The sequence below is a fragment of the Tenrec ecaudatus genome, chromosome 16, assembly GCF_050624435.1.
Source record: "Tenrec ecaudatus isolate mTenEca1 chromosome 16, mTenEca1.hap1, whole genome shotgun sequence".
In the NCBI taxonomy this organism is placed as follows: Eukaryota; Metazoa; Chordata; class Mammalia; order Afrosoricida; family Tenrecidae; genus Tenrec; species Tenrec ecaudatus.
The window spans coordinates 6193238-6204176 of record NC_134545.1 but is presented as its reverse complement, the minus strand read 5'-3'; the positions used below and the strand labels follow the sequence as shown (position 1 = coordinate 6204176).

Below are 10939 nucleotides of genomic sequence, written 5' to 3'. Positions count from 1 at the left end.
GTGGCTCCTCCAGTTACAGGGCGCTAGTGTAGCTCCATGTGTCTTGTCTGCAGGAAGATGAAGCAGAGACTCTGTGTGGGTCTGGCCCCCAGTGAACTATTGATCTCTGTGGTGCCTCCAAATGAGGTCATCAAGCTGCGACCTGATTGACAGGCTAGATTCCACCCCTCTGCAAGGCGACACCAGATTATGTGACTACCACATAGCCATACTTCCTCCACAACAGATTTGTTGTTGTTTCCTGGATTAGCTCACCCTCATGACCCCCTCTTACCTGTGGATGTCTGCAAGGAGCCTGTTTCCAAATAAGGTCACCCTCCAAGATGCAGGAGGGAGGACTCAGCACGTCTTTCGTTGGTGGGTGCTTTCAGGTCAGTTCTGACACATAGTGACTGCGCAGCAGGTGCACCCACAGCCTGGCCCCCAGCCACCCTTGGGTTGCCAAGGTTGAGCCCATGGCTGCAGCATATCATTTGTGGGGGCCGGAGGGGGGTAGATACAATTCAACCCATCCCCAAACCTCAGTGCCGTTGACTCTATCCTAACTCCTAGCTACACTCCGGGACAAGGTCACACTGTCGTCTCATAGGGTTTCTGCAGCAGTAAGTCTCTGTGGAAGCTGCCACCTATCTCTCCCTCAGAGGGGCTGGTGGGTTTGAACCACCAATCTTGCAGTGAGCAGCCCCATGCTTTCAACCACTGTACCATGCCACAGCCAAGGCCAGGTCTCACAGAGAAATGCTCCCCCACTCCCACTTCTGCAGAATAAGTCTCGCTTCCTTCCTCAACCCTGTCGGACATGGCGGGGGCTGGTCCCCAGAGAAGAGGAGACGCTGAGCACCGAGGAGGAGCCGGTGGAGGCCCTGCTGGGGCTCGTCCGCAGCCCCGAGTCGCCCTGGGCCACGCCGCCGTACGCCAGCGCGGAGGACAGCTTCCTGAGGGAGTTGGCGATTCAGAACCCACTGAAGCTCAAAGACTCTTTCTTCTACTCCTACTTCCGCTCCCTGCGCGTGGTGGATAAGGAGGTGAGAGTGGGGCTGGCCACCAGGGCATCGGGCCCCCACTCAGCTGCTGTGTTCCAGGACTGGGTTTTCAATGCTGTTGAACGTGACTTGTGATATGGCCTGGGCCTCCGTGGACGGTGTCGGTGGCCAGGTCTCCACAGGAGAACAGGCCCTGGCCACCACTGTTTCCCAGAATAATTACAGTGATTTCCTTCCGAAGAAGGTTGAGGGCAAAATGTGCACCAGGGGCAGCTCCCTCTCTGGACCCCTGGGCCCTCCTCGCCTTGGTTTATAGGATGGACTAAGGAGCCCTGGTGGCTCAGTGGTTAAGGCTGAGCTGCCAACCAAAACGGTTGGCCAGCCGGTGGAGCCCCCCAGCACCCTCCCCCACAGGAGAAGAACGTGGCAGCGGCTCTGTAAAGGGGACAGCCTCGGGGACCGGAACCCTGTGGGGCAGCCAGGCTCCGTCCTATGGAGTTGTTCCAATTTGGGACTTGACCCAAGGCAGTGGGTTAGGATGCAGCAAAGGGAGACAGCACTCAGTAGAAGACATGAGAAATTAATAATTTATAAATTATCAAGGGTTCATGGGGGGGGGGAGAAATGAGAAGCTGATATCAAGGGCTCAAGTAGAAAGAAAATATTTAGAGAATGATGATGGCAACAAGTGTACAAATGTGCTCAACCCAATGGATGAATGGATTGTGATGAGTTGTATGAGCCCCCAATAAAATGATTAAAAAATCATTTTATTGGGGGCTCATACAACTCTTATCATAATCCATCCATCCATTGGGTAGAGCACATTTGTACACTCATGGCCCTCATCATTCTCAAAACATTTGCTCTCCACTTAAGCCCCTACCAATAAACTGATTTTAAAAAGAAAAGGGCCTGTCCTTCAGCGGAGGTGCAGTGCCAATGTCCTGCGTGCTGCCCAGCCCGGCTGGTGCTGCAGTGTGGCTGTGGCCCTGGCTGGAAGGACCCTCCCAGGGACCCAGAGCTCTGGTGTCTGGGAGACACCGGGGCAGCCCAGATGGCACTGGGAGAAAGGTCCCAGACAGCCGCCACTGCCACCGCCCAGTGACTTCTACTCCCGGCAGCCGGCCTGCGTGGGCCAGGAGAGTGCTTCCTTCTCTGCAGAGGTAGTTTTGATTGTTGAGACATCCTGACATCTGTCCACGCTCAGCTCCGTGTCTCCGAGGACATTCTGTGGGGCGTACAGCCCTCCCCACCTGCCTTTGCCCTGTGTCCCGCCTTCCTCCCAGTGGCATGAGCCTGCTGTGCCCCCGTGGTGTGGTTCCTGCCCAGGCTTTCTCCTGTAGTGATGGATGGGAAGCGAGGGGGGAGGGTGTCTTGCCCGTCCCTCCCTGTCTCAGCAGCTTGTCTACCAAGCAGAAGCACAGCCACGTGACTCCTGGTTGGGCACCTGGTTGGCCTCCCGGCCACCATGTTGCTTCTGTCCATTGAAACCGTGGAGGCAGGGGGCTTGCTGCGGGGTGGGCAGTTAGCATATAGCACTGCTGGAATTTCTGAGACCACAGGGCCTTCTGCACTGGTACTGGGGGTGGGGGTGTTCTTGCCCACAGGAGTGCTTCCCTCTCCCCCCCCCCCCCCACCTTGCAGGTGAGCGAGGTGGACAAAGACATCCTGAAGTTCCAGAAGCTTGAAGAGCTGGTGCTGAGTGCCAACCGAATCCGGGTGATCAATGCCGTCAACCTGCCCCCGACTCTCAAGGTGAGGGCCCGCGCCCTTCACCAGTGCCTGCTGACAGCAGAGCAGGGCCCCTGGGGTTTCAGTGGGTTGCTGTTGTGGGGGACGACCGCCCAGCCTTCCTTCTGAAGGGCCGCTGGGGTGACTGGAAGCTTCCAGAGTTCCTCTTAAAAGTCCCGAGAGCCGAGACCTACGGCCATGCCACCATCTCTGGGCACTCAGACGCGTGGGACAGCGCACTGCTCTCTGAGGTCATGAATCTTGGCAGGAGCAGACAGCGTCCTAGCTCTCCCAAAGGGCGCGGCAGCAGGTGGGTCTCCACTGGGTCCCTCCTCCAGGAGAGGCCAGCTTTGTGGCAGCCGCGGCTCCCTTTGAATGTGCATTGACAAGAGGTGACTTGGGGGCACATGGGACACAAGGCTCGTCCCATCCTCACAAAAGGACCCAGAGCTCGGCCACCCTCGGCGTCTGCTCCTTGTTGCCTCAAGAGTACGTGGGTGGCCCCCAGTGTTGTGATTCCCGTCCCAGGTCTCCAGGACTCGGGGGAGGGCACCCCCAGTGTGGCCCCTGTGCCCACTCAGGTCACGGCCCCCTGTCACCCTCAGGTGCTGGAGCTCTACGGCAACGAGATTGCCAGCATGGACTGTCTGTGCGCCCACCCGCCCCCGGCCCTCCAGCACCTGGGCTTGGGCCACAACAAGCTCCTGGGCTCCTTAGAGAGTCTCTATGTCACGGCTCACCACTGGTATGTAACTCGGGGGGGTGGGGGGCACCAGGCGGGGCTGTGCGGGGCTTTAAAAGCTCTCTGCTAACAGCTCGTTGTTAGGAAGCTCGCAGAGCACGTGTGTCTCCCATTCAAGACCACACGCGTTGTGTTTCTTGACCCTGGCCGGGTCTCTTCCCCGTCCTGCCTGCTCGGGCAGGCCTGAGCTGCCCGCTCCTCTCTGCTCTGTACTCGCCACTGGCAGGTGGGCCGGTGCCCTTTGTATTGGGCACATGCAGCCCTCTGAGCATCCTGCGGCCCATTGGTCAGGAGCGTGGTCCCCAGAGGTGTTACGGTTCACTTTATTAGGCCCGTCTGTTGCCGGACTGAAAGGTAACTTCGGAGTGGTGGGCTCAGCTCCAGGTTTGAAGGGTGTCTAAGGACCGCAGCCTCTATGCATTGGCATTTTGTTATTAATTTTTCTCCCATTCTGCCCAAACTGGTCCCTGAGAACCCGGATCAGAGCAGCCAGTAAGGGCAGTGGGGCACCATCTAGCTCTTCTGGTCTTGGCTGGTGGAGGCTGTGATTCACGTGGCCCATTCGTCCTGTGGACGAAGTGCTCCTTTAGTCTCTGATTCTCTCTACTAGGGATGGCCAGAGACATGAACACAAGCTTACGAGTCAGACGTGGGGGGTAGAACATGGTCTCTGGGGGCTGTATGGTGCCAGGTGACCTCCATGTGCCGAGACTATAATGCTGGCAGCGTGAAGAACGCAGTTCTGCCCATCTCAGTCATAACCACGGACTGGTTGGAGCCCCGGTGGTGGTGGTGTTGGCATGGGACCTCCAAGGTCAACAGTTTGAGACCATCAGCCGCTCCTCGGGAGAGAGACGAGGCTTCCTTCTCCCACAGTCTTGGAAACTCGCCGGCACAGTTGCACCTGAGTCGGCATTGACTCAATGGCAGCGAGTTTGCTCGTTTGTTTGTTGCTCTCAGAACTTAGGCTTTATTTCTGGGGCGCACGCAGTATAGATATCCCACCGCCCCCCCAGGAAGGATGTCTGGTGGTGGGAGTGGTCAGACCCTGGCTCTGAGGGCCCTATTCGGCATGCTGTCTCCAGCCCTCGGCGCTATCACCATTTGGGGCCGTGTGGGTCTTTGTGGTGGGGGCTTGCCCTGTCCGTCAAAGGATGTCTCCACTCACTGGGGGCCCCAGCACCTCCCCCTCACCTGGGACGGCCCAGAATGTCTCAGACAGCTCCAAGTTGTAACTTCCCGAGACATCTCCCTGTTTTGCCTGCACATGTGGCGGCCCCTGAGACTCCAGCATCCTGTGGGGTGTTGACTTGGCCCCCTCGGCAGGCAGGGGTTGTGTTGGAGTGGACCCCATCCGCCGTGCACAGCAGGATGGAACACAGTTGCTGGTCAGAAACGCAAACCCTCTAAGTACTTTGAATATCTGCCAGCCAAGGGGGTTCGTGCCCCGGCACATGCAGCATTCTCTAAGGATCCAGGTTTTTCATTGGCTAGTTTTCTGGGGGAAGGAGATCGCCAGGCCTTTCTCCCTAGTCTGCCTTGGTCTAGAAGCTCTCCTGAAGCCTGTCCACCCTGTGGGTGTCTGACATGCGAATGGCATAGTGTCCGGCATCCCAGCAACACGCCAGCCTCCACAGGACAGCGAACTGACAGGTGGTGGCCATGCTGGGTTAACAGTGGCTCTGAGAGAGGTACAGCAGCATCCAGGACACCCAACCCCCCATCCCTGCTCCCCAGTGAAAATCTATCAAGGATGGCCTCTCAAAGCATGCTGGGTAAGATGAGCAAGGAGAACCTTTCACAGGCACCAAGATGTGTGAGGGTGGGGAGGATCTGGCCGATCTGGAGAAGCCAGGGCACTGAGCCATGGGGCACCTGCCCCGGCCGTACCCCACAGGCCCAACCTCGTCTCCCTGGACCTGAGCTTCAACAACCTGACAGACCTGCAGAGCCTGGTAGGCAGCCTGCGCTCCCTCCGGCAGCTGCGGCTCCTGGTGCTGCAGGGGAACCCGCTGGCCCTGGTGCCCTACTACCGTGGCCTCACCATTGACACGCTGTCTCGGCTCTGCGTTCTCGACGACACCACCGTGTCCCCCAACGAGAAGCATGTCTTCCGGGGACTCAACGTCAACGCAGGTGAGCATGCTGGGAAGGTGTGCTGTCCGTTCAAGGTCACCACCCTGCCCTTCCCCAGTCCCAGACCCCATGCAGGTGTAGCCTGTCGCCCCCATGTCTTACTTTTGATGCCTGTGGTGGGAGTTGGGCTAAGAAGCCCACCCCACCCCACCTCCACTCCCCACCTACTCAGAATGGGCCTTGGGGTCCATTCTGATTCCAGTGCCCCAATGGCTTGAGATCACCCCCTGGTGGACAGTGCCATGCACTGCGCAGGGCCTGGGGCTTGCCTGGAGATGATTGGCCCTCTCTGCACAGCCTGTGTCCAATGGCAGCTCTGATGATTCTGTTTCCATGGTTTCCTCTGCGCCTGTCCCCATCCTCCGGGCAGGGAGAGGGCTGCAGGGTATGTTAGCCACATGTGCTCACAGCGGAGGGGGGGGTGGCGCACAGACACATACCTCACGTGACCATGTGGGGTAGGTGCCCCACTCCCTTGGCCTGCACGACTCCCCAGGGCAGGAATTAACTGTCCAGGCCATCAGGTAGGGAGTGTGGTGTGGCCAGGGCCCCGACCCGGGAAGCATGCAGACAGGGTATGAGAACATCCTGAGGTCAGGGGTCACGGCCACGCGTGATCATGTTCAGAGCCTGTGCTAATGGCGAGCAGACCAGGCTGTCCATTCCATGGCTCTTGCGTGTTTTGCCATGTGATGCTGATGGCACGCGTGAGCGCAGCCTCCCTTGGCTTCCCTGCCTCCTCGCCACCCCCTTCCTGCTTCCGTGGCACCACCTGGGCCTCCTGGGGGTGCTTGCACGAGGGATTCAGACTCCCCTGGCAAGACTGTCCCCTCAGGCCGAAGGATGAGTCCAGGCTGAACCGAAGGGGGATAAGGGGCCCGGGTCTCACACATGCTAGGACCCTGAGCCCTGGCCCACACGTCGCCTGCACAGGCTGGAAAAATGGGGGTGAAGAGGGCTCACTCCGCTTGCCCTCGGCAGAGCTGGGCCTTAAAGCCCCGGAGTTGGGTGAGCTCGGCAGAGGGGGGACTATTAGAACACACTGCGCCCCCTCACTGTTGTCTGCATCTTGTCCCCACGGCCTCTGGCCCCTGACAGATCTGCTAGTGCACGAGGCTCAGCTGGTGGTGACCATTGGGAATGTCACAGGCGTGCTGGACTCTTCCGTCTTGGACCCGGAACCAGGACCGGAGGGGCCTTTCATCACTTACAGCTACTACGTGACCTACGACTTTGTGGAGGACGAGGAACTGCAGGAGGGGAGCAACTACGCGGCCGGGGTGCTGGCGGAGGTGCGTGTCCCACCGGCCTCTCCCAGAGCAGGCTCAGCTGCACCCTCCCCCCTCCCCCATTCCCTCAGGATCTGGTCTCTCACAGAAGCCACCCAGCCCCTCAGGGTCAGGCCACCGTGCCCTCCCCACCCTATCCTGCACCTCCATCCTCATGACTCAAGGGCACCCACCTCACCTCCAAGTTGGGGGCTCCATCTTGACGGGGGGCTCTCAGAAGCACTGCGAAGGGCCTGTGTGGGACCTTCCTGCCCAGGTCCACACGCTGGCCCTGGTGTCTATTCATCCGGCTGCCCTGCTGGCTGTCTCCAGCCACCAGGGTGGCCCCTCTGGGCGTGTGTGCCCCCCCTGCCCCCAACAGATTGTCAAGCCCATGTCCATCGCTGAGGTCATTCCTGAGGAGACCCCGGAGGATGTGAAGGAGGCCGACGGCTCCACAGAGTCGGGTGCCATGACCGAGTCGGGGGAGATGGATGGGGACTCCACCTCCGGGGCCGCCTCGGCCGCCCTGGCCCCGTCCAATGACTCCGCTACAGAGGAGCTGGCCAAACTGCGGCCTCATGTAGATCCCCGGCTCTGGCCTTCCCCAGGGTACGGGCTCCTGGGGCAGGGGGTGTTGTGGGAGAGGGGCAGGGGCCGGCAGGCATTTGGGTTCAGTGCTCCTCCTTCCTGCTGGGACACAGGTGAGACTGCCTCGCTCCCCACCAGGCTTCCTTGCCACCTCTGCACAGGATCAGGCCTGGGTAGTGGGCAGTAAGAGGTGAATTGTGGGAAGCGGGTGGTCTGCAGAGGTCACTCTATCTATGGACCAGTGTGGTAGGCTTCGGAGCTCTGGCCTGGGGTCGACACCCATCCCTGTTCGCCCCCTCCCTTCCCCCTAGGACGGTTCTCTTCAGCACAATGCGGAAACCATGGAGCAACGTGATCCCCTGCCACTACGAGATGCTGCACACACTGCGGGACCTGGTACCGCTCAAGGCCTTCCTGCTGGCAGGGACCACGGTGACCATCGTGGAGGAGAAGGTGGGCTGCGGCTAGCCCTGGGGCCCTCACTTCCTCCCGCTGGGGGTGGGCTGGGGCTGCTGACACTGCCACTCTGCCTAGATTCTGTCCTGGCCGCTGGTCCCACCCTCTGTGGAGACCCCCTTGACAGGCAAGAAAGGAAAGCAAGACAAGGACAAGAAGGGCCAGGACAACAAGGACAAGAAGGGCCAGGACAAGAAGGGGGCTAGCAAGGTACCTGCCTGGCCCCGTGTAGGAGGTGGTGAGGGACGGGCTCCCTGGCTTGGGTCCGCCTACCTGCCTGCTCACCGCCCTCCTTGACCCACAGGAACAGAAGGGGCCCAGGAAGCCCCCTAAGGAGCTTCGCCAAGACCCACCTATCTTGACAGTGCTAGGCAGCGGCATTGTGGTCCTGGAGCCCCTGCTGGCTGGGGAGCCTCTCGTGTCCACCGTGTGCAACTTTGGGGTGGTCCGCACCGTGGAGTCAGACAAGTTGACGTTTGCCAGGGTGTGCCCACTCCCCTCAGCCCTCACCCTCATCCTTACCCAACCCCAGAAGCCTTGGCTCAGCAGGGGAGGGCAGTGGGCTGGGCCACAGGAGAGACTGGACAGACACACCCACAGGTATGCAAATGCACAGGCTCCATGCCCTGCAGCTAAGCAGGGGGCCCCTGGCTTCAGACCCACATCTGTCCTCAGATGTGAGGTTTCAGGTGAAGTAGAGTCCAAGGTCAAGGGCAGCCTTATTGGCAAGGGGTAACCCTATCCCTGGCCCCCCTCCCTCCCTCAGCATCAGCTGCCCCCCCCTTCCCCAGCACCCCAGTGAGCAGGTCCCTCTGTGGTTCTTTCTCCAGGACATGAAAAGTAAAAAGAATAAGAAACTAGGGAAAAAAGGTAAGAGTCAATGATGGGTGTTGGGGGCGCCACTGAGGGTCCGTGCTGACTGGGGACAAGGGATAAAAGGAGGGACCAGGCCCAGCTAGAGGCCCCACCTTTACATCGGCTGGAGCCCCCAGTGGGCACAGCAACCTGCGTGGGTTTGACGAGACAGAAGGTGGTCCAGGTGTTGGATGCTCAGGGCTGAGGCAGGATAGGGTCTTCTGGACATTGCTTTCTGACCCAGGAGCTTTTCTCAGCCCTGGTGGTCGTGTGAAGAGTGGACGCCGGTCAGTGGGCAGGTGAGCCACCTCGGAAGCACCTGGAACAGGTGTGTTTCAGATTCTCGCTTTCGAGTGGGCTCTCTAGTTTGGGAGCAGAGGTGGGAGATGGGATATGAGTCCTAAGCTGAGGTCACATTAGCACCACTCACAGTGATCCAAAAGGGCTGGCCCCCAGATACCTGGTAGAGGATGTCACCCTGGTAACCAAGTGTGGTCTGCCCACCCAGTGGAATATTACTCTGCCCTGAAGAGAGACCACGTTCTGATACATGTGCCCACAGGAGGACTGGTAGAGTTCACATTCAAGTATACTGACCACCATGAAAAATTAACACAATGGACAAGAGACCATGAAGCTTCAAACTAGAGAAGGTATTTGCAGTACACTGTGATAAGTAGCAGTGACGGGCTCAGCTCTCACACGTGTAAAGAACCTCTGGAAACCACAAAGCACAAGCCCTTACAGAATCTGTTGAGTCGCTCCCCACCAAGGGATGCTTTTGTAGAGGATGATACACATAGGAAAATGTGTTGCACCTCATTCAAAATCGGGGAGTACAAGCTCCAGCCACAATGAGATGCCAGGGTAGGCCCACCCGTGCCCAGGCACATGGGGAGTGTGTCAGAACTGTGGTTCCTACGGGCCTGAGATGCTGGTTTTGCAATTGGGTCACCAGGCCTTCCTTGGCGCTTCTGGGTAGATGCCAACTGCCAGCCTCTCGGCAGAGTGTGTTAGCCATCTGCACCCCCCCAGAAGGGCTGTGATGAAACAGAATGCCAAACTTGGAGTAGCTGCCCTCTCCCAGCCTGCTCGTGGGAGTGGACGCTGGGTCAGTCGTTTGGACAGGTCGAGATCCCTGTAGGTGTTGCTCATAACCGAAGGCTGGATGGGCCTTTCTATGTCTGTAGAGTCGCAGCCTCAGAATCCCACGAGGGCAGTTCTCCCTTGACCCAGAGGACCACTGAGTCGGGGAGTTGTTTTAGTGGTGCACTGCATAAAACATTGGCCTGCTAACTGGAAGGTCGGCTGGAACCGGCCAGCCACTAGGCGGGCACAGATGAAGCAGTCTGCCTCTTGGTAAGATTAGTCTTTTCAAAAGCCCTGTGGATGCTCTCTGGACTGCAGGGTGCTGTGAGTCAGACTGGCTGGCAGTGGGTTTGAGTTTTATGAGTGCCTATCTGTGATGGGATGAATAAACAGCGTTCAAACATGGGATATTAATGAGCAATACGGATCGTCCAACTACAGCAAACTAAGTGCATGAAACTAAATGAGACGGCCCAGCCAGGCAAGGATTCCACTCGAGGGGCGAGCGTGGGGCTGCAGATACTGGGGTGCAGACAGCATGACAGCTCCTGACCTGGGGAGTGGTCAAGTGACTGACCACCAGGGGCCCTGCAGCTGTGCATTACTCGGCGGTGGCGGCGCCTTTGGACAGCTCCTTTTCTTGGCCTTGGAGAAACCCGTGGTTGGAAGTAGAGGATGTTTGTTGTGGCTTTTTAAATCAAGACCCAGCGACTTACAGGTGCACCCAAGTGCGCGGGACAGGTGGGGCGGAGCCGGGGTAGTGCGGGCTCAGGATCCGGCTCCATGTCTCCCGCAGAATCCAAGAAGGTCGACCCGGCCCTTGGCGACAACCACATCCCCGAGCCGCTCACAGTGGAGGTGCATGTGCAGCTGAACCAGTGCCGCACGGCCGACGAGGCGCTCAAGGGCTTCTCCATTTAGCTCCTTAAAGGCTGTTCCCAGAGCGGCTCTCGGCGTCTGTTTGGCGGCCGCGCGGGGCGCTCCCAGGGAGAAGCGGCTGCTGCGGGGTGGACTCGGGCTGACTGCAGTGGGGGAGCTGCCCCTCTGGAGCCCCGCCGATGGGGAGCCCCTCCCCTCTGGCCCCC

The 10939-nt window shown here is 59.1% G+C and overlaps 1 protein-coding gene across 1 annotated transcript; it reads left to right on the top strand.

Moving 5' to 3' along the window:
- Window positions 1-3355: 3355 nt before the first annotated feature.
- On the top strand, window positions 3356-10887 carry LRRC43 (leucine rich repeat containing 43). Its single transcript, XM_075533538.1, has 9 exons — window positions 3356-3462; window positions 5357-5595; window positions 6694-6887; window positions 7246-7475; window positions 7766-7907; window positions 7989-8120; window positions 8215-8394; window positions 8741-8786; window positions 10651-10887. Exons 1-9 carry the CDS (start codon window positions 3356-3358, stop codon window positions 10773-10775), a joined length of 1395 nt encoding a protein of 464 aa, XP_075389653.1. The 3' UTR covers window positions 10776-10887.
- The last annotated feature ends 52 nt before the right edge of the window (window positions 10888-10939 follow it).